Source organism: Entelurus aequoreus, linkage group LG24 (assembly GCF_033978785.1).
Source record: "Entelurus aequoreus isolate RoL-2023_Sb linkage group LG24, RoL_Eaeq_v1.1, whole genome shotgun sequence".
NCBI lineage: Eukaryota > Metazoa > Chordata > Actinopteri > Syngnathiformes > Syngnathidae > Entelurus > Entelurus aequoreus.
In genome coordinates this window covers 28950853-28975408 of record NC_084754.1, presented here as the reverse complement: position 1 = coordinate 28975408, position 24556 = coordinate 28950853, and the positions used below count along the sequence as shown (strand labels likewise).

Sequence of the window (24556 nt, the reverse complement as noted above, 5' to 3'; positions counted from 1 at the left end):
GTATTTGTGGCCTTGATCAAATGGTTGACTTTTGGTGACAATATAAACATAAATAATGCTGTTCTTTCACATTAACAATCGTTTGCACTACCCTTAACATCCTTGCGAACTAGTGTGGGAAATGTTGGTGTTCCGGCTGTCATGTCTTTCTATAAATCGATGTTACAAATCTCACAAAAATCACAAAAACAATTGTTGACATTGAGTTGAGTTTGAGCTTATTTCGAACATGCATACTTACAACATGATACCGGTACATCACAATTTCCAGTTTCTCTATTCAACATGTTCGAAAAGGAGTAGGAAGAAGCAGAGTTTATTTAATCCTACCCCTTTTCCTTTACATAGCAGTTGCTAACACTTTTGTTCACTTCCTGTTGTCAATTTATTCACAATATACTCCATAAGTAATAACAATAAAAATAAATAAATAATACTTGGTGAAGTAAGTTATATTTCATTTGGTGAGATGAGTAAGATTATCTAGAAAATGAATGGATGGATGAGATACATTCAGAATGTTCATCATAGTTCTTCTTCTTTGTACTTTGTAAACACTTTAAGTTTAAAGACTTTCTTGAAGTGGATCATATTAGTACATTGTTTGATTTCTTTGCTTAATCCATTCCATAATTTAATACCACATACGCACGTACGTGTTGTACGTGCGTACAAATGTTTTAAATTACATTCTTCTCTAAGATTATATTTCTCCTCTTTTGTTCAGAAGAACTGTTGTATATTCTTGGGTAGCAGTAGTTTGCTTTGTGTATAATTTAAGCTGTATGCAAATTCACTATGTCGTGGAATTCCAGTACTTTTGATTCAATAAATAAAGGGATAGTAAGTTCTCCATATCCAACATTATGTATTGATCTTTTTTGTAACACCGTTAGTGAATGAAGTGTACTTTTGTAGTTATTTCCCCATATTTCTACAAAATAACTCAAATATGGTAACACTAGCGAGCAGTAAAGAACATGAAGTGATTTTTGGTGTAGAACATGTTTTGCTTTATTCATTATTGACGTGTTTCTTGCTGCTTTATGTTGTATATTTTTTACATGACATTTCCAGTTCAATTTATCATCAATCATTATACCTAAACGTTTGGTTTCATTTACTCTTTCAATTTCTATTCCATCTATTTGTATTTGTGTTTGACTTTCTCTTCTACTGTTACCAAATAGCATTATTTTAGTTTTACTGAGATTCAAAGATAAGTCTGTTTTTGTCAAACCATCTTTGTAATTTGTTCATTATTTGTATTAGCTTCTGCGTGTTCTCTCCTGAACAAAACGCCGTTGTATCATCCACAAATAATACTAACTTTAACTCTTCTGTAACTTTACAAATGTCATTTATTATATAGAGATTGAACAATCCATTTACCATGAATTGATTAACGTGGACCCCGACTTAAACAAGTTGTAAAACTTATTCGGGGGTTAACATTTAGTGGTCAATTGTACGGAATATGTACTGTACTGTGCAATCTACTAATAAAAGTTTCAATCAATCAATCAAAGACGATAACCCAGACACAAACGACCGGCTCCCGACGTTCACATCAAAGAGCGTGCTTTAAAGTGCAGCATCGTTCGCGAACGACCCATCACAACGCCTAAAGTGAATGCATTTTCGTCTTCGTCTCCGTCTCCTCGGACAACTCGCCTCGTATTGTCTCCTACGAGCCCCCCAAAACAGGTATTGCATCCACTTCAAAGTATTGTCTCGCCTTAATTAAAATGTGTATTCTAAGCATAGCTGGCATAAAATAGCGATGTTTGACGATGTGCGTTGCGTTGATCGGCCTGTTTGTGTTGGCGCCGATGGTTAGCTCACATAGCAGCTAAAGGCGGCCACGGTGCGCTGCAAACATCACGCATTTCCCACGGGAACCTGCTCGATGACACACGTAGCCACGTATGTTTGACGGCTGCTGTGTATTGTCATTTAAATGTCAACATGTAGTGCTTGTCTTTTTATCTGCGGGAGTGTCTTTCATGCTAATTAGCGCGGCGAGCTGCTAGTGTAGCATGTTATAACTGCTGCTGATGTACAACGATCACCCGCCTTTTAACACACTTCCATCATCTTGCCCACAAACTCCGTCTTAAGTCTCCTTCCAAAATGTCTCTGGCCTTATTTATTGTGTGTTGTTTTGTAGTCATGTGACAACATGTGGTACTGATGCTTGCTGTCCAAACATGAAACATATCGATACCAACGTCTGTATTGTCTTTCTGTTTAAAAAAACATGTGTGTGAATGCGCCAAAGCATTCACACACATGTTTTTAGGTTTTCTACACCAATATTCATCTATTTATTCATATTACTGTGTGAATGCGGTGGCGACTTGTCCAGGGTGTACCCCGCTTTCCGCCCGAATGCAGCTAAGATAGGCTTCAGCACCCCCGCGACCCCAGAAGGGACAATCGGTAGAAAATGGATGGATGAATGCTCCAAAGCATTCACACATATGGTTTTCTACACCAAAATGCATCTATTTATTCTTCTTATTATTCACACATATGGCTTTGTACACCAAAATGCATCTATTTATTCTTATTAATGTGTGAATGCGCCAATGGAATCACACAGTTTTCTACACCAAAATTCATCTATTTATTCCTATTAACATATGGTTTTCTACACCAAAATGCATCTATTAATTCTTATTATTGTGTGAATGCGCCAATGGAATCACACAGTTTTCTACACCAAAATTCATCTATTTATTCCTATTATTGTGTGAATGCGCCAAAGCATTCACACATGGTTTTCTACACCAAAATTCATATATTTATTCTTATTATTGTGTGAATGCGTCAAAGCATTCACACATAGTTTTCTACACCAAAATTCATCTATTTATTCTTATCATTGTGTGAATGCTCCAAAGCATTCATACACATGGTTTTCTACACCAAAATGCATCTATTTATTCTTATTATTGTGTGAATGCGCCAATGGAATCACACAGTTTTCTACACCAAAATTCATCTATTTATTCCTATTAACATATGGTTTTCTACACCAAAATGCATCTATTAATTCTTATTATTGTGTGAATGCGCCAATGGAATCACACAGTTTTCTACACCAAAATTCATCTATTTATTCCTATTATTGTGTGAATGCGCCAAAGCATTCACACATGGTTTTCTACACCAAAATGCATCTATTTATTCTTATTATTGTGTGAATGCGCCAATGGAATCACACAGTTTTCTACACCAAAATTCATCTATTTATTCCTATTAACATATGGTTGTCTACACCAAAATGCATCTATTTATTCTTATTATTGTGTGAATGCGCCAATGGAATCACACAGTTTTCTACACCAAAATTCATCTATTTATTCCTATTATTGTGTGAATGCGCCAAAGCATTCACACATGGTTTTCTACACCAAAATTCATATATTTATTCTTATTATTGTGTGAATGCGTCAAAGCATTCACACATAGTTTTCTACACCAAAATTCATCTATTTATTCTTATCATTGTGTGAATGCTCCAAAGCATTCATACACATGGTTTTCTACACCAAAATGCATCTATTTATTCTTCTTATTATTCACACATATGGTTTTCTACACCAAAATGCATCTATTTATTCTTATTATTGTGTGAATGCGCCAAAGCATTCACACATATGGTTTTCTACACCAAAATTCATCTATTTATTCTTATTATTGTGTGAATGGGCCAAAGCATATGGTTTTCTACACCAAAATACATTTATTATTAGTGTGTGAATGCGCCAAAGCATTCACACATGGTTTTCTACACCAAAATCCATCTGTTTATTCTTATTATTGTGTGAATGCGCCAAAGCATTCACACATGGTTTTCTACACCAAAATTCATCTATTTATTCCTATTATTGTGTGTATGCGCCAAAGCATTCACACACATGGTTTTCTGCACCAATATTAATCTATTCTTATTATTGTGTGAATGCGCCAAAGCATTCACACATGGTTTTTTACACCAAAATTCATAAATGTATTCTTATTATTGTGTGAATGCGGCAAAGCATTCACACATGGTTTTCTACACCAAAATTCATCTATTTATTCTTATTATTGTGTGAATGCGCAAAAGTGTTCCCACATACCTGTATGGTTTTCTACACCAAAATTCATGTATTTATTCTTACTATTGTGTGAATGCGCCAAAGCGTTCACACATATGGTTTTGTACACCAAAATTAATCTATGTATTGTTGTTATTGTGTGAATGCGCCAAAGCGTTCACACATATGGTTTTCTACACCAACATTCATCTATTTAATCTTATTATTGTGTGAATGCGCCAAAGCATTCACACATATCTGATTTTGATTCTGATATGATTTTCTACACCAAAATTCATCAATTTATTCTTATTATTGCATGAATGCTCCAAAGCATCCACACATGGTTTTCTACACCAAAGTTCATCTATTTATTATTCTTCAACTTATTATTCTTTCCCAGATTTTGGCATGTTCTACCTTCCACATTTTTCACCTGATTCAAACCGGTTTCAACTTCAATCTGTTCAGCCTATTCGGGAATCGCGGGCTTGCCCTTGACAAATTCCAAAAATTCCCAGAATTCCAGGTTTTCCGGGACATTGTTCCAATTCAAAATTAATTTGCAATTTTTGAAACGATTCAAACCATTCCATGTTCAACACATTTCACCATCCTGGAAATTCTAACTATTCTTTTTTTTTACCAAGTTCAAAAAAATTCCAGGATTTTCCAGAATTCCTGGTTTTCCCAAGCCGTATTTCCACCCTTTTTTTTGGCGACTACTCCTTCCACATTTTTCAACCCATTTCACCATCAAAACATTCCTCTTAATTAGGACAAAAAATGAAGTTGTTTTTTGAACTGTAAAAATTCCCAGTTTTCCTGAAATTCCAGGAACTCCGTAATGCCATTTCTCAATTCAACATGTTACTATTTCAACATTTCTTGACTGATTTTAAAAATTCCAACACCAACTATTCAGAACATTCAAGTTTTTTACCATTTTCAAAAGTTCCCGCTTTTCCCGAAATTCCCAATTTTTGGGGAAATTCCCGTTAAAATCAATGGGACATTCTTCGAAGTTCCACAATGCCCACATTTTTCATCTGATTCAAACTGTTCCAACTTAAAAATATTCAGCCTGTTTGGGAATTGTGTGCTTTACTTCAACAATTTTATAAAAAATTCCAGGATTTCAGTTCAACTTCAGCATTGGAACATTCACACGCAATTCCTTCAGGAATTGCCTCATCTAGTTTACTTCTCCAATGCTACGAAACCGCACTCAAGTGCACTTATTATTTTGTTTTCGGTCTGAAGCAGTGTTGATGTGTGTGAATTCACCCTAAAACGTAATGCAATATAAAAGATGAGAGCTGGTGTTAAAAAAAAAAAAAAAAAAGTATTTATTTTATGTGATGCTCATCTTTGATGGATCAAAGATTCAAGACTGTCGTTTTCATCTGCATGCATCGTACTAATAAGATGCATACATATTTCTTCTTGTTGCTAGTTAATTTAGCCGCCAGCTTTTAAAATAGCTTAAAAATATTTTTAGGCAATAAAGGTGATTGCTAAATTCCGAAATATTTAACTGTGCTGCTCAATAGGCCGCTACAAAAATAAAGAGATGTTATTAAAGTTGAACTGCACTTTTTGGGGGGAATTTTGCCTCTCATTCACAATCCTTTTGTAAGACAAGAACATACATATGTTTTTTGTTGTTGTCATATAAAGATCTTCATTTTTGAGCGAGATTCACTGAAATTGAATTTGAATATGTAGTCATTTGACAATCTCAATACTGATGCTTGCTTCCAAACATGAAACGTTTCGATGCTAACGTCTGTATTGTCTTTCTGTTTAAAAACCTAATTTACCTCTCGTATGTAAAATTAACTGATTTAAGTTGACTTTACAATTGGTTTAGACTGGCTTATGCTGAGTTTACACTTGTCATCACATTTGTAAATCAAGGCAACTGGCTCTGCTAATTTGGTGTGAACGCAGTCCACTCAACCCAGCAGGACCGAACCAAAGAAGTGGACCGCGATTACACTTGTAGTCCGGTACTCCGATTTGGACAGGACATGTGAAAAAGATGGTCACTTTAGTGCGGCGTTTAAATTACCAATGCCCCTAGAAATACGGGGAAACAACTACAAATGTGCGCTTCATTCACTAACTGTGTTACAAAAAATATGTATTAGAATAATACATAATGTTGGATATAGAGAACATACAAATTTAGACTCGATATTCGATATATATCTCGATATATTTTCCGGTGAAAGTATACATATAAATGATAAATGGGTTATACTTGTATAGCGCTTTTCTACCTTCAAGGTACTTAAAGCGCTTTGACAGTATTTCCACATTCATCCATTCACACACACATTCACACACTGATGGCGGGAGCTGCCATGCAAGGCGCTAACCAGCAGCCATCAGGAGCAAGGGTGAAGTGTCTTGCCCAAGGACACAACGGACGTGACTAGGATGGTAGAAGGTGGGGATTGAACCCCAGTAACCAGCAACACTCCGATTGCTGGCCCGGCCACTCTACCATCTTCGCCACGCCGTCCCTAAAGCTATACATTTTTCAGCAATATGCAGTGAAATTGAAGTGAATGACAACTGTACTGTAAACAGTCAGTGGCACTTTTATTAACCCAGTTAGTCAAGATGGGTATTGACAGCACAGAAAATAAACTGTTTAAGTAGCACAGAATTGCATAACATAAATAAAATAGAAAAATGTTTCTTTGTACGTAAAATAAATAACATAGCTGTGCAAATAATACAAAATGTATCAAACTCAGATAAAAAATACATTTGCAGGCAGGCACTTTTTAATTCCCAGTCAACGATGTAATGGACTGTCACACACGTACGGTTATGGTCGGCGGCAAGTAAGTGACTTAGCTTAATTGTGCGGCTATGATCTTCCTCATTTCGGCATACATTTTTGGCAGCATTTCTCGTGCGAAATATGGCAAATGGAGAACAGTTTTGATTTGGGCTTACATGATAAACAACCCAAATTAATGTTTTAACCAAACGCATACATTTGTCCAAATGTGGCCAAGTAGACTCATTGTGGGTTTCCTGGACGTGGACTACATCGCTAAAAGATGCTTAAATTCCCTCTTCTCTTCTACGACTCATCATTTGGGATGTCTGTTGTGATTTCACTTCCTGGTTTTATGACCCGCCCTATCCTGCCTCTGATTGGCCTAATTTCAACCAATCTTGACTAATCATAGTAAACAACCAATCATGGATGTTCTTATACGTGCAAGCATGTCTTGGAAGGAGGAAGGGGAGGGGCTCAGTAGTCCGTGGAGGGGTAGCGGGGGAGAACAAGGAACACAACAAAAATAAGCGCCGTTTGGTAATTTTAACGTGAAATTAATTATATCGATATTACGATATTTTCTTAATTCATATCTTGTTTAAAAATATATTGATATCTTACAAACTCAATATATCACCCATCCCTAATAAATGTATGTATGTTAGGGATGTCCCGATCCGATATTTGGATCGGATCGGCCGCCGATATTTGCCAAAAAATGCGTATCGGCAAGGCATGGGAAAATGCAGATCCAGATCCAGTTTTAAAAAAAAACTCCGGTCCATGTTTTCCAACGCACCGATTTAAATAATACATTCCACTTTTCTGCTGCTCCCTAATTTCCGTTCCGCATTTTCCAACACACCTTCAACACATGCACAGGTCTGTGGATTCTCACGCAGTTGCTTTTAGCTGCTGGCATTACACGACAGGCTCTTCTCACTCTTTTCTGTGTCTCCCTCTCACAGACAGCAAGCGCACCTTCTTACACACGTCACATACTGTCACGTCATACGTCACATACGTATACGCCCTCCCCGAGCATAGAGGTAGCAGCATGGCTAACGTTAGCTGTGATGCTAGCGCAGCCGTGCGAGCAACGTTCCCTCTAAGGTGCGCGCCTGTGCAATTGCGCACTGCTCAAGCGTCCTCTGCGCATAGCAATTATATGCCAAGCACAAAATCAAATAACAAAATAAGGGCGTAACAATTTTCGACACACGGACACGACAGAGAAAACAGTTTTCGTCATCATTGTTCAAATATTGTAACGTCTGTCGAGACACTTATCTCCATTCGGTGCCACACGCCCACACCATCAAAATGCAGAGGCAAAAATGGCCACATCAACACCGTATGAAAAAATTAGTGATTTTTTTAGTTGTGATTTCCTTCTCTGCATGAAAGTTTAAAAGTAGCATTTATTAATGCTGTATGAAAAAGAATGTTTTAATGTAGACATGCAAGCCTTGAAAGAAAATTTTGAAAATCAAGACTACATTTCCTGCAAATGAGTGCATTTCTACCCTATATTTTAACTTTAGATTTATTCTCATATCAGACTCTTTTGGCTGTCTTTTTGACACTTACATCCGGCGCCCCCCTCCACACCCCGGATTATAAATAATGTAAATAATTCAATGTGATTATCTTGTGTGATGACTGTATTATGATGATAGTATATATCTGATAGTATATATCTGTATCATGAATCAATTTAAGTGGACCCCAACTTAAACAAGTTGAAAAACGTATTCGGGTGTTACCATTTAGTGGTCAATTGTACGGAATATGTGAAGTGAAGTGAATTACATTTATATAGCGCTTTTTCTCAAGTGACTCAAAGCGCTTTACATAGTGAAACCCAATATCTAAGTTACATTCAAACCAGTGTGGGTGGCACTGGGAGCAGGTGGGTAAAGTGTCTTGCCCAAGGACACAACGGCAGTGACTAGGATGGCGGAAGCGGGGATCGAACCTGCAACCCTCAAGTTGCTGGCACGGCCGCTCTACCAACCGAGCTATATGTACTTCACTGTGCAACCTACTAATAAAAGTCTCAATCAATCAATCAAAACACATAGAATCATCATACTGCTGTGATTACCTGTATATGCATCAAGTGTTCATTCAAGGCTAAGGCAAAATATCGAGATATATATCGTGTATCGCAATATGGCCTTAAAATATCGCAATATTAAAAAAAGGCCATATCGCCCAGCCCTAGTTCAATGATGCCAATTCTGTTTTTCATGTATAATTTTGTCTATTTTGTGTTTATCCTTGAATAAACATGTCAGTTTCTTGTTACCAACCATTGTGTATTATTCAAACTCCCCTAATTCAGCTGGCTAGTTGTTATCAAGAGTACTAAAACCCTTTTCAACATGATTCTGACAACTAAGTAGGCTAAATAACTTTAAACTTTAATATATGCTCGGATAGGCCAGTATCGGTCAGTATCGGTATCGGTCAGTATCGGTATCGGAAGTGCAAAAACAATATCGGTATCGGATTGGAAGTGCAAAAACCTGGATCGGGACATCCCTAATGTATGTATGTATGTATGTATGTATGTATATGTACATATGTATGTACAGGCACATTGATAAAAACATGTAATATTTACGTGTTTTGCTCATTTTAGGCATACGGCGGTGTAATAATTTAAACACATAACTACGTTCTCTTTTTCCTTTGACAACAGCACTGATTACTACTCACTGCGGACATCATGAGAGCCAAACATAATAAAATATCACTAACTGGACAATGTCTGCTCTCACTGGGATGCAGACTGCTAGGATGTTGAGATATTCCCGTTTAGATGAAAAAATGCTTCCTAATCCTCGCAAAGAAAAAAGGGGTGTGGAACCAAGCGTCTTTTTGTCTTTCTCGTCATTTCCGGATCTAAATTGGATGCCATAGTTGACCGACTTGTTGGATTATGTAATCATCCTTCTACTATCCAGGTGAGAGACATTACTCATGATCTAGAATAAACTTTCACCAGCTCCGAGGCGAGAAAGCTCACCAGCTCATGACGTCAATATAGCAGCAACAAGCTAAAGCAGCAAAAGGAAGTTCTGATTTGCAATCGGAGCAAGTTACTCTTGTCTTTGACATGTTTAGTGTTACATGTTCCTTTACTTTTTAAGTTTTTGCTCACAGTGTTGTTGCCAATGGCCGTCTTTCTTTTGTTCACCCATGTTCGTCTCTGTCCGAAAAAACAGGAGCGATTTATCGACAAATAACTTTGTCGGCGACAAATTTTTATCATCAGATCAGCTTTTTGTCCAAGTGTGTAACAAATTTGACCTGGTAGAGTGTGCTCTCTTTGTTAAATGCAAAAACAAAGAAAAACACTACAACTACAAGAGAGCGCAGTACAGTTCGTGGCGGCTATCCTCGGTGCCATCTTGGATGAAAAACAAGGGAAACATTAAAGACCACAAAGGTAATTTTTTAATAGAGCTGATGCAATCCGCTTCCACTTCAGAGATGCTATTCTACATAAAGCAACAAAAGTAAAACACAACGAACCCCCCACCCCCACCCCCCAAAAAAGAAATAATACATGTTGCGCGCGTTAGATTGCACCATAGACAAACAAAAGAAAATGCAATTTCAACAGCCAAATGTCGGTGACGGCGGAGAAACTCAGCCTCTTGCGGTTATTTATCGCACCACTTAAAACTTTGTCTATTTGATGTTGATTAATCGTGCAGCCCTACTCTGTGGTGCTCCACGCTAGAGCTACAGCTATCAAATATTTTAGTAATCGAGTATTCAATCGAATATCCCGATCGATTAATAGAGTAATCGAATAAATCATATTTTTGCTGAATTTTTATTTATTTATTTTTGTCCTGTCCAGCTCCTCAGGCAAATCATATAGTTGATGTAGAAGCCCATATCGGCTGTACAAATTTACTTTAAAAAGAGAAGTGTGGGATACTTTTTTTGTAGCCTTATTTGCATTTTGACTTTATTAAATTGGTTTATATTACTATAGATAGAGATAAAGGTAGATGAGATAAATCTAAAGGTAAAATGTAGTGTAGAAATCCACCCAATTGCATGAAATATAATAATTTTCTTTCGAGGCTTGCGTGGCAGCACTTTTGTGCTGATAGAAATGTTCCTCTTTTTTCTCAAAGGGTGCTCACTTGCCGCATCTTCATTACAGTGGTAAAACACGGCACAAAATCACCCGCAATAAAAACCTTTAAAGGGTTTAAGTCCTGTTAGTTTTACTAATGTTTTGCGTTTCAAAAAATCATGCAGGATTAAACTCTTTAGAGTTTAGCACAACTTTTAGAAGTGAACTTCAGGGATTTCGACTTCAGAGATTCCACTGTCATCTTACATTTTTGCTCGATGAAGCTCAATCGATATGAAATGGAACCCACAGCCCCGCCCTGGATCTGCATTAGTCCGTCACGTGCTAAAGCTTTTAAGTTTGCAGGGGTACATGTGAGCAAATATTACTGAGCTGACATGACAGCACTTAGTCCTATTTATAAACCACTGTTTTGGCAAATATTACATCAAGTTTTACATATTGACAAGGACTGCTGCTAAGTACATTTTTTTTGAGTAAGAGATGTCTCTTTCCTGCTGAAGGTTTCGACTGACACTTCAGCCTTTGTCAGAGTTGTCCCACCTGTCAGCAGGTAAGAGACATTTTTTAATCAGAAACACGTTATTTGTTTGCACACCATAATCACGCTGCAGCTAGGGATGTAACAATATGAACATTTCATATCACGGTTATTGTGACACAAATTATCACGGTTATCATTATCACAGTATTGTTGAATGTGCTTTGTGTTTTAGAGTGTTTTTTAAAAATGATTAATAAACAGGTTTTGGGCGCATCACTTCCGGTTTATGTGATGTCACGCAAGTTCGCTTCCTGTTGTCATTGTTCTTTCGAGTATACATTGATCACTCTGTTCTAAGATAATACAGTCTGTGGATTCAATATACACAATTGAATAGTTTAGTTGCTCAGACAGCAATGTGTTTATACACGTTTAGATTGGTGTATATAGTCTCTTGTATTCGTGTTTAAGATATCTAATGAGCTAGTGCTAGCATGTGTCTACAGTAAATAAGCAGTATCACCAGTCTGTGATCAATGTGTTGTCAATATCGGTTTTACAATACTTTTAATTTAAAACACTAATTCTAAAAGTCAGGAATTGTACCACAGTTTATCATTGTACCGTTTATTGTTCCATGAATAGCTGCAGCTATCGATTATTTTAGTAATCTCATAATCTATCGATTAGTTTTTTAGATTAATCGGATAAAACACACTTTATTATATACTTAATTTGGGGAAAATATGATAATGTGTTTTGGCACTTTCATTGACTTCCAAATAGGGTTGTACGGTATACCGGTATTGGTATAGTACCGCAATACTAATGAATCATATTCGGTACTATACCGCCTCTAAAAAGTACCGGTCAGCCACCACCATGTTAAAAGATAAAGTAAACAGGTATTAACAGTAAATGAACAAGTGGATTAATAATTCATTTTGACAAAATAATAGAATGATAAATGACACAATATGGTACTGCATACGTCAGGAGACTAATTAAGGAGCCTTTGTTTGCTTATTTACTACTAAAATACAAGTTTCTTGTATGTTCACTATTTTATTTAAGGACAAAATTGCAATAATAAACATATGTTTAATGTACTGTACATTTTTTTTGTTAAAATAAAGCCAATAATGCAATTTTTTGTGGTCCCCTTTTCTTTAGAAAAGTATGGAAAAGTATCAAAATACAATTTGGTACCGGTACCAAAATATTGGTATCGGGACAACACTACTTCCAAATAAAGAGTGAATTCAGTAACCTTGATATATAGGGATGATGTTTGATAAGAAATTATCACGTTCGAGTCTATTATCGAATCCCCTTATCGAACCGATTCCTTGTCGATTCTCTTATCGAGTCCAGATAGGTTGTTGTATATGGAAAGAAACACACGATATTTGGTTTAACAAAAGCTCACTTTTATTATATAAGAAAAAAATAAAATCTAATAAATAAATAAATATTGACTGTTACCCCCCTAATAAAATAAAATAAATAAATATTGACTGTTGTTACCCAAAGTATATTAAGTGGGATTTTTCAGAAAAACAAATATATACAGTAACACAAAAACAACCTGTCTCTGTGATCCCTATAGGTTTCTAAATAATAATATAGTGTTAAATAAAATCAGTCCCTTGGGCACAAAACTGAAAATAATACAGCTCTCCAAAAAGAACACCTCTGCTGCTATTTGACATAACTGTTTATGATGCTTTGACATTTTTGCACTTTATTTCTTTATTGAAAGAAAATTCTATGAAGAGAAAAGTTGTTTGCAAATATGGTTACATTGCTAAAAAATGAAAAGTTAAAGCTAAAAACAGAAATACGCTTTATTGAGTTAACATTATTTCTTTATATGCATTTTTATGTATAAAATATTAAAATCGCAAAATTTACATCGCAGGATGACCTTTTAAGTAGCTTTCCTGTGATTGTGCAGACTTTACAGTTTCTATTAACTACATGTGTCCGTAAATGTCTGGATTATCATTCAAGGTTACTTATAATGAGTCAAATAGAAATGGGTACAGAGTTTGGATCTTTTATAGGTACCGACCGAATTCTGTACCGAGTTCTGAATCACGTAAAATCAATCTGTTGGTACTACCATACCATACCATACCAACTTTATTTATAAAGCCCTTTAAAAACAACCACAGTTGAAAAACAAAGGGCTGTACACCACAAACAAGTAAACACACAAAAGCAGATTAATGCAGGCAAAGGATGGACTAAAATATATAACTTAAAACAGAGGTAAAATAAATATATATGCACATAAAAAAGAGCAGAAAGAGCAAGTTGTTAGATAAAAGGCAGTTAAAAAGTTATTAACAGTTTAACAGTTCAAAGTCTCATGCTGGGTTGAAAGCCAGTGAGGAAATGGAGTACTGACCCACACAAAATCAATCGGTAACAATTTTTGATACATGGGTTGCAGGTGACCTCACATCCGGTTGGATACTTGGCACTGGTTCAAGCAATTGGCGAGCAAACAGGCGTAATAATAATAGGCTGTCTTGAGGTAATGTTACAATTTTCAATGCCAACAAAGCAAGTATTCCTTACAAAAAGCACTTGACATTAGGCTCCCCTTTTTAAAATGTGCTATGTTGTTGCTAATTTACATTATATATGCCATATACATGCTATTAATTAGCATTGGGGATTTTACATGGCGTTTTTAACACCTCCAAATTTGGTAATGACAATACAAATTAAGATGCATGCTACAGTCAAACAGTATACTGAGTACAATACCTAGAGGCAAACACTTTGTAGGGATCAACAAAAGACAAGACTGTTACATTTAATTTAATGGTAAAGACTACTTTCTGACTATGGCAGCACACCTAGGACAAACTGAAATTAATGCGTACTGCCTGGCAAATGACTTAAAAGTGTAAAAAAACAAAACAACTTGACAGCACAGTTATTACTGTTAAATGTTAAATAAAAAAATGGACTATACTAGTAAGCTGAAAATTAGTACCTTTGACTACTGATACTGATTCTGAAATTGGTACCGTATCAGTACGAATGTGATTGGTACCCAACCACACAGTCAAAATTATATACCTAATAAAGTTGGCATTACATTCTTAAAATGCAATATTATACGATGAGATGGTATGATATTGCCATCTCATCTTTTATGCGATTTTGATTAGGTAAAACTGAATTCTTCTGTTTTCTTTTCCAGTTGACTACCTTTCTGGGCAAGCCTGCCCCCGCCCCCAAGTGGTCATCATGGGGGACGATAGTGAGTGGATGAAGCTTCCCATCGACCAAAAATGTGAACATAAGGTACTAATTCACAAATATTTTCTGGAGCCAAACGTCAACAAAGACAAGACTGCACAATCAACACGTTAAAACACAAACGGGTGATCCTGTCTGTGTGAGAGGCAACTGTGTCAAGGATATTGTCATTGTTTTTGTTACATTGTTAAATGAACTTAAATCTAGCAAATGGTGAACTGAATCTCAATTGGAACAGCTCTTAATTTTGATCAACTTTTATTTTCTATTTTCAAGAAAATAGATCCTCTTTCTTTGTTTTTATTTAAAATAAGGAGGGTTATTAACTAACACACATAATGGACCCCACTCAATGTTTTGGAAGGCTCCAAATTGTTGATTTTTTTTACTTTTTACCCTGGCCATTTTTGTTTTTCCAGGTGTGGAAAGCCCGTTTGAATGGTTATGAAGAAGCTCTGCAGTTGTTCCAGAGGATAGATGACGAGAAGAGTTCAGAGTGGGGGAAGTACCTCGGACTGATCAAGAAATTTGTCACCGAGTCGAATGCTGTTGCTCAACTTAAAGGGCTGGAGGCGGCCTTGGCCTACGTTGAGAATGCCCATGTTGCTGGGAAGTGAGTGCTGAAAATTTCAGTGGATACCTCTTTCAAAAATGCTGTTGTTAAAGAAATACATAAATGAGTTGTAACTGCCCATCCTATGACTATAAAGCACATGGCCATAAAACAGGGATATTCAACTAAATTGTTTTGGATGCCACATTTCCATGAAGCTAAAAGACCAGCAAGGCGGACCTCCCACTTATTTCCTGCATTTGAAACTATATCCTCCTGCCGAGTGCGGGAAATGCAAATCTTACGAGACGATCAAGACCACTACAACAATCTCCCGCTAAAATGCAGGTTACTGTGGTGGAATCATTTACACAAAGTAGGAACTTTGTATGATGAGAAAGAAGCACAGTGGAGAACGATGACTAAAGCAGTCGCTCTGCACACCGCCAAGATGTGGTGCATGTACAGTGAAAAAGACTTGTTTATCTACTTATTATAACTATAGTCCTCAATTTTTACCTGATTTATTTATTTGCATACAATATACAATACAAAATTTTTTCTTACCGAAGTATAAAACAGAAGTTTTAAGCTTGCACTTTATTAGTCTCAATGTTGGACATTATTTATTTGCATGCAATGTGCAATGCTACATTTTTCTTTAACAGAAGTAATTTGTTCACGACAAAAGTATTGCCTCCTAAAGGAAGCTCTTAATTTAGTTGTTAAAAAAATGATTCCATTAGGAGTACAATTTATATCTCGTCTGAAAAGAACAATACAATGCAAATTTGAATTTTGCCAAGAGTAAGATGCAGCGTATGCAATGTCCTTTTAAACTACTAGTTTTTCATCAAATCAAAGAAAAAATGTTTTGAATTATAGCTGTATTTTTTATTCATTGGTTTCTTTTAAAAAGTAAGTAAAAAAAAAAAAAAAAAAAGTAAATCAAATTTGTGAAAAAACTGGAGATTTAATTTTTTGGCCATCTCGACCAGGCCTAATACAAAGTAGCGTATAGTTCTAATGTACATCTATCTGTTAGTAGACTTGCTATGGAAGCGCGAGAAACGACAAACATGGCTGTCGGGGAGAAGACTCAGTCAAAGTTGAGGCACGTAAATAAGACTGCTCACAAAATGGCGCATCCTGCAGAGACGGCCAGCAAGGGGCAACTTTGTTGCCGGTGTCACAGGAACACATTGTGACTGCAATAGGTGGCAAAATGATTGCCTAGATAAATGAATACATCCTCACAAATACACTGGAACCTCTATTTGCGAACCTTTCGGTTTATTAACTTTTAGATCAAGCCAAATATGCGTCTGTGTACGAACAATGTCTTTGTGTATGAACGCTTTATTAATTCATTTTATTTTGTGTCCCACTGGCAGCCATTATGTGCTTGCTTGTAATGAAGAGATTGAAGAAGCCGACTTTATACCACAGCAAGTTTTTAATTGTGACGAAAACAGATTTTTCTGGAAAAAGATGCCAAAACGAACTTGTTTCACAGCGGAGTAGAAGACTACCTCTCATTCAGCATCACCTCTTTCAAGTGATAGTAATTAATCACCTCCTTGTTAGGTTTGTTTGATTTACAGTACTTTATAGCACTTTAATAGTGTGTTCAAAGTACAAACCTTAACTGAAATAGGGACTTTTGTCCAGGCTGGAACTCATTATTCATATTCACATAGTTTCTTAAGGAGAAATTTGCTGCTCTTTTCAAATGTTTTGATTTACAAACCCCGTTAAAGAACCAATTAAGTTCGTAAAACGAAGTTCCATTGTATTAATAAGAATAGGAAGCATTAAATGCATTTGTAAAAAAGGGAATTTTGTGTCCTTGCCTTTTTAGAATGTTGAAATCAAATGTTGGCAAAGCCTGAATGACCATCCCTGTGTGTTGCCAAATTATCCACCGCCTGTCAAATAAATTTTTGCGCACAGCATATTTTCACACATTTCACTCTTGATACATCTCAAATTTGTCGTAAAAAAAGGTGCGGAAGCAAGCCTAATAAATGAGCCCTCCGGTGAATTGCCTACACTCATGAAATAAAATTTGCCTGCGAGAACAAATTTTTCCAAAAACATTTTTCTGTTAATTTCAATTAGTCTTACAACATGTACCTAATCCTTTCATTCTCTCCTGTGTGCTGATTTAATATAGAACTAAAATATAATAATCATATGTATTTTTCTTTATTTTTCAGGACAGCGGGTGATGTCGTTTCGGGCGTGGTGACCAAAGTGTTTAACCAGCCAAAGGCCCGGGCTAAGGAGCTGGGCACAGACATCTGTCTGATGTATATCGAAATAGAAAAAACTGAGGTGGTGCAGGATGAGCTGCTGAAAGGACTGGACAACAAAAACCCCAAGATAGTTGTGGCCTGTATTGAAACTCTGAGGAAGGCTCTCTGGTCAGTGCGACTTTGCTATACAAAATGGTTTACCTTGCACACTTTCCTTAAATAGAAGGATCACTTTAGCACGCATTTTGTAACCTTGCCACATTTCATGACCATGGTATGCATACAGACCAGACCTGATTCTATCCTGTTCATGTTGTTGCTTTCCCACAGTGAGTTTGGATCTAAAATAGTGACTTTAAAGCCTGTGGTGAAGGTCTTACCCAAACAGTTTGAGTCTAGAGAGAAGGCGGTGAGAGATGAGGCCAAGCTGCTTGCTGTAGAAATATACAGATGGATCCGAGATGCTTTGAAACCTTCCCTACAGCATATCAACTCTGTACTGGTGAGACATGCTCATATCAGAGAACAATATACACGTGCAATTCGTCATTATCAATCAAATAACTGTTTGTGTTTGCCTGTGTGTCTCCTAGTTGAAGGAGCTTGACGAGGAGTGGGTGAAGATTCCTTCAACCCCACCCAAACAGAGTCGGTTCCTGCGCTCCCAGCAGGACCTGAAGGCAAAGTTTCAACAGCAACAGGCAAAAGGAGAACAGTCAGACGGTATTTTTATTAACTGTATATCAAGCTACTTATTGTATTATAGTGCTCATTAGGGAATAAGTCTATACAGCTACCTATGAATTTCCACTATTATCGATCCTTATTCGATACCTCGATCAAAATATAAAGACTGAACCCATGCAGTTTTAACCTTGACTTTTACTTTTTTACTTTATTGAATACTGTTTCAAAAGAGATCTTTTGTATGATGATATTAAACTACTTTTAAAACACTTCCTTGTGGTCCAAATAATAAGTATTGAATGTGCTGAAAATTGTGCCTAGTTTTCTCCACAGTCACTATTATAACCCGTTTTTTTGAGTATGTCTCAAAGTTGTTCGATTCTGGAGGCGTTGCCAAATTGCAATTGAAACCTCACCCCACCCTCTCCAAAAGACTCTGCTAAGCTCCTCCCCCTCTGGTTGAGAGCTTGACTTTCTAAATAAGTGATTCCGCCTTTCGGTGATGTCATAATTAGCCGGAATGCAAAACCGCAAAAAACAGAGGTAATAGGCGCCAAAATGCAAGAAGTTTATGATTTCACGCTTTGACATTGTTTAACACAAGTATAAAACAATGTATTATTTATAAATCAGATAAGAAAAATTCATCATAGGTGTCCTTCAAGACCAATGTGCGTCTTATTTTCTGACAAACCAGCCACATATAAAGTTTGTTGTAAAGCGGATTTACTCCGCCTATTTTTTGCGTGTTGGTGCCAATATTTTTGACAACCCGAGTTCCTATCATAAGTCTTTGAATTGATTATCGTTGACATACTATGAGCCGCAAGACATTTACCTCCTATGTTTTGCTGTGTAAAATAGGTAAGCTAATCTTAAAAAAAAGACAATTGTATGACTAAAGTTAAGTTAGCGTTATGTTCAGCAAAATACTTTAAATTGATGGTGTGTCTGATGTTGACTTGTCTCTTCCAGAAGAGGAAGAGGAGGACACAGTGGCTGCAGTTGATGCTTATGAACTTCTAGAAGCTGTGGATATTCTCTCTAAGTTACCCAAAGACTTTTATGATAAAATTGTAAGTTCCATGAACTGTTTTATGTATGAATGTATTATGTTCATCAGCATGCATAATTAAGTGTATTTGGTGCAACTTCACACATTTTTTTTTGTTTATTTTCTGTTTTTTGTAGGAAGCTAAAAAATGGCAAGAGAGGAAAGAAGTCCTTGAAACAGTTGATGCGCTAACAAAAAACCCAAAACTAGAGGGTGGGGACTATGGAGATCTTGTTAGAGCACTCAAGAAGGTTAACTGGATTGTGTTCATTTCTTTACATTCTGAAGAGATTTTTTTGTGCAACTCTTCTCCTTTTTGACTGACTGTTGTGTATTGTAGGTTGTGGGGAAAGATGCCAATGTCATGCTGGTTTCAATGGCTGCTAAATGCCTGGCTGGACTGGCCACTGGTCTCAGGAAGAAGTTTGGAACATATGCTGGACAGGTAAGTTGTAAGAAAATCTTAATTTCAAAGCAAATACTTTTTTGGTGACCTCCCACAGCATACATGTGTTTATACATTAATTTAGTGTTATTTGATTTTTTTCATTACACTGTGCTGTCATATAATTATTTTGCTGATTAATGTTCGGGTTCCGTAATTTGTTCTAAATGTCATCCTTCCTTTGCTCTGTTACGTAAATAGAAACGGCATCAAAATAGTTTTATACAAATATAAAAGGATGAGAATGTAAATGTGGAGAACGACCCAAAAATCCTATATTTATATTACTGTGACTGATAATCACTAAATACGAATTGGTATTTATTTGTGTAAATTATTTACCGTTACCTAATTCCCAGGTTGTTCCAACTATTCTGGATAAATTCAAAGAAAAGAAGCCTCAAGTTGTCCAGGCACTGCAAGAAGCCGTTGATGCCATCTTTCTCACGGTAAGTTTATGTCAACGGTAGTTAAGTTCTGAACACCACCTCATTTTATCACCCTACTTGATTATTACTGACTACTGATTTCATTATTATTATTTGAACAAGAAAGGAAAAAATGCTGCATTTAAAATTAACAAAGACCTGATTGCTCTTTTTGTCAGTTGTTTCCTTTTGATGGTGGATGGACTACTCTGATAGTGTTGTGAAAATAAGTCACCCGGGCAATTATAGCGATCCTAGTAATTATGAGTGACTGTGGCACACATGAGCCATTCTTAGCCTGCTGAACAATGTTGTCAATCCTATGGTCCTTTGCCTTTTACAGTGGTACTTCGGTTTTTGTGCGCCTCACTTTTTGTATGATTTGTTTTTCTATAACATTGTTTGCCAAATTTGTGCCCCGGTTTTTCATATACCATCTGTTATCGTACAAACAAACACTAAACGTAACACGTTTGCCCGTGTATCATTCCACAGAATCACGTGTCCAAACAAAGAATCCCACATGTTGGTGACTGAATGTTTTTCATCTTTGAGTACGACTACAAAAGACAGTTGCAAGTGTCAGCACTTTGACAAAGAATGTTAAATTTAAGTAAGAGCTTGTAGCAAAATACAAAGGTTGCGTGCACGTGGTCCCTTGCCCCCTCCGCTTATTGGCGTCTTTGCCAACAACTGTCTTCAATAAAGATAAGTGATGTTAAATGTTTTGTTTTTTATTTATTCAGCATTTTATGTATTTGTTTTCTACATAAAGACTATCATGTAAAATAGTTTTTTATAATGTTGGGTGTCTGGGATTGATTAATTGGATTGACATTACTTACTTACTGGAAAAATAATTTCATTTGGTTTTCGTATAATTTAGTCTTTGTCTGACCTTTTGGGGTGGATTAACAAAAAATGAGGCACCACTGCACAATGTTTGTCTTCTAATTAAATAGAAGAGTGAGGAAAGAAAAAAAGGTTTTCCGGTTAGATTGCTTGCATTGATTTGATTCAGCCTTAGATGCTGCAAACCATATATCCACAGCCAACTCAAGACTGACATTTATGCCTTGATTCCCACGTGTCTAATGGTGCAGTGGAAATTCCCTGTACTGATTTATTGTCTGATTTTTGATACATGTATATGAAACTCTCTTTTAGACTACACTGCAAAATTTGTCAGAAGACATCCTGGCCGTGATGGATAATAAAAACCCTTCCATTAAGCAGCAAGCCTCTCTGTTTTTGGCCCGCTCCTTCAGACACTGCGCTCAGGCCACACTGCCCAAGAGTGTCCTCAAACCCTTTTGTGCTGCCCTCATCAAGGTATTTGTTCATAGTAAACTAAAGAGTCATTGTTTATGACCAATGTTACACATTTCTCTCCTCACATACCTTTGTTTATTTTTCTCTATCAGCAAGTGAATGACTCTGCTCCAGAGGTGCGTGATGCTGCCTTTGAAGCTTTGGGGACTGCCATGAAAGTGGTGGGCGAGAAAGTTGTAAACCCTTACCTTGCTGATTTGGATAAACTCAAACTTGACAAGGTATAAAAACGGCAACTGTAGAATATGATCAATTGGAAGAGAGCCTTCTGTCAGTTGTATGGCCTCAAAACTTGTCATTTGCTTACTGCTGCTCTTTGGTGATTGTACGTTGACAGATAAAGGAGTGTGCTGATAAAGTAGAGCTTCTAGGAGGGAAGAAAGGTGCTGGAGGGGGAGGAAGTGTCAATAAGAAGCAGGCGGCCAAAGTGCCGCCTCCTGCAGCTGAAGCCCCATCTAAGTCATCTGCCCCACCCAAAAAGACATCAGGTGGAGCCTCCAGCAAGGTAAAAACGTAAATGTTTAGTTGTTAAAACATTATTTGCAGGGACCGCAGAGGTATTGCATGGGGGTTGTAAAATTGATGGTTGTTCAGACTTTTATTGTATTCTTCTATCTTCTTCCCTGTAATTTTAAACATCTTCAAATACACATGAACATTGATTTAACACACTGATTTGTAGTTTAGAAATGGGAGAGGCATAGCCACCCTTCTCACTATATTTTGCAGATTCAAAATAAAAACATGAACAAATAAGAGTCATGTAAAAAAAATTACTCACATCCACATCACAATTCTTACTATTACTATTCTTAATCGATTCAAATAAAAAAAGGTTTTTAGACATTTTTAGGCCGTCTCTGCACTTCCTCGCATATGCTGCCATATACTGGTGTATACGTCAGAAGCCAAAAGGAGCTTTTAAACCTTTAACCTGTTGTGAAAATACTTATGCCTGTTGTGAAAATACTTATGATTTATAAACCAAATAATATATTGGAAGATCTAATAAAATGTCTTAAAAGGGAACTGCACTTATTTTGACATAGGCTCCACCCCCCCCCCCCCCTAAGGGACAAGCAGTATAAAATGGATGAATGGATGCCTATTGATCACAATCATTATGAAAGACATGGCAACGGATGGATTTTTTTTAATGCATTCTTTTTAATATATGTAAATAAAAGTCTGCTTACAGCGGAGCCAATGGGAGCTCCACTATTTTGCCCATAAAATCCAATAAATAACCATTCAAAAAGCTCCAACGTTATTCCATTTACATTTTGTGACTTAAATATTCACCAAGTATTCGTGATACTGTTATTATAAGCGCTAATGGAGACAGACAATTAATAGCGGCGTTGTGATCACAAACTTGCGTCCCTATGTTTACATCATCGAGTGATCTGCTGCATCCTTGCTGCCTGTAAGTTTATTGTAGATCATAAATCATGCATCTCACCTGCACAGAAGACGTCTGAGTAGGTATTCCGACAAGTTGGGACACTATGACAGCTATTTAGGATCTGAAACTGGTGAGAAAGACACAAAGCGCGCTTGTACCGCGAACCCCCCCCCCCCCCCCCCCCCCCCCCCCCCCCCCCCCCGACCCCGTTTCTTTGCCGGTATTATGAGACATTGCCTAGCAATTGGCATCCTAATGACAGCGGACCTTGCACGATAAGTGATGTTTTGTAATGTTTGTTAGCTCTCATAAAGTCTGCAGTAAGCAGAAATCAGTGATGAAGAAAAAAAAGAAAAATCAAACGTTGAGATGCTTTTTTGAAATTAATGCTTAAAGTATTCTTAAAATGATCAAAATACGTAAATATAAAATTGTATTATAAATGTGTCCGTTACTACATTACATATATACTTACATCATGTATATAAAACCCTAATGGAGGTGTTTGGATGTTTTTTTAGGGACTCTACTGGCAGAATTGAATGGCTCCCATAGGCTTCATTTTAAGCGAACTTTTGATTGAATTTATTTAATAATTAGAATGCATTAAAAAAAAATCCATCCGTCGTCATGTCTTTGATCAGGAACGATAGGAAAAATTCCAAAGAAAGTGCAGTCCCCCTTTAAATACGATTTTAAAAGGCCTTAAAATTCAATTTTTCTTGTATTATAAAAATGCATTAACTTCAGTCTTGCTTTAAATTGTTTTGATTTTTGAAGACGCTATAACGGATCTAAAGTAGGCTACTTTGCTGCCCGGTAGTCAGTGAACTGTGCACACGCAGCGGTGTGTTCTTACAGCTTAGCATTGCAGCGGAGAAAACTTACTGAAAGCCCACAGCAAAACCTGAATTACTTGCATAAGATGGGTAAGTGCAAGTTCAATGATTTGTGGCTCCAAAACGATCAATTTAGAGCATGCTTGAAGCGGGTGGATGGAAAAGTATAAAGTGTTTAGGACCCGAATGTGAAGCCATCAAGGAGGGAAGCGTTTGTAAATATTCCGGTCAATGTGAATGGAATGATAAATAAATGATAAACGGGTTATACTTGTATAGCGCTTTTCTACCTTCAAGGTACTCAAAGCGCTTTGACAGTATTTCCACATTCACCCATTCACACACACATTCACACACTGATGGCGGGAGCTGCCATGCAAGGCGCTAACCAGCAGCCATCAGGAGCAAGGGTGAAGTGTCTTGCCCAAGGACACAACGGACGTGACTAGGATGGTAGAAGGTGGGGATTGAACCCCAGTAACCAGCAACCCTCCGATTGCTGGCACGGCCACTCTACCAACTTCGCCACGCCAACATAAAAGTCAAAAATCCAGGTTAAGTCTGTATCTAAAGATGCTGAAACACCACAATTACTTGCACAACTATACAAGGCTCAACTTAATCCCCCAAAGGAGTGTGATGTAGGTAAAGTGGCGCCAATTGCCGAAGGAGATTAATATTAATAATGAAATCATACTATACATACTACACACGCTAATTTGTTTCTGGTAGTAATGTCTTCACAGCAGTAAAACTATTAAAAAAACCCATAATGCTT

General features: G+C 36.8%; 1 protein-coding gene across 5 annotated transcripts in view; it reads left to right on the top strand.

Moving 5' to 3' along the window:
* The first annotated feature begins 1568 nt into the window (after positions 1 to 1568).
* ckap5 (cytoskeleton associated protein 5) overlaps positions 1569 to 24556 on the top strand; it is an 86052-nt gene continuing 63064 nt past the window's right edge. For 4 of the 5 annotated variants that reach the window (XM_062035471.1, XM_062035469.1, XM_062035470.1 and 1 more), the window contains exons 1-13: positions 1569 to 1707; positions 14719 to 14822; positions 15197 to 15390; positions 17550 to 17756; positions 17919 to 18090; positions 18182 to 18311; positions 19251 to 19351; positions 19467 to 19580; positions 19670 to 19774; positions 20134 to 20223; positions 21370 to 21534; positions 21627 to 21755; positions 21872 to 22039. In XM_062035471.1, the coding sequence (XP_061891455.1) occupies positions 14766 to 14822; positions 15197 to 15390; positions 17550 to 17756; positions 17919 to 18090; positions 18182 to 18311; positions 19251 to 19351; positions 19467 to 19580; positions 19670 to 19774; positions 20134 to 20223; positions 21370 to 21534; positions 21627 to 21755; positions 21872 to 22039 (1632 nt within the window). In that variant the 5' untranslated portion in view covers positions 1569 to 1707; positions 14719 to 14765. Of the gene's footprint in view, positions 1708 to 11517; positions 11568 to 14718; positions 14823 to 15196; positions 15391 to 17549; positions 17757 to 17918; positions 18091 to 18181; positions 18312 to 19250; positions 19352 to 19466; positions 19581 to 19669; positions 19775 to 20133; positions 20224 to 21369; positions 21535 to 21626; positions 21756 to 21871; positions 22040 to 24556 lie in introns of all 5 variants that reach the window. The other variant, XM_062035468.1, reaches the window with a different exon arrangement.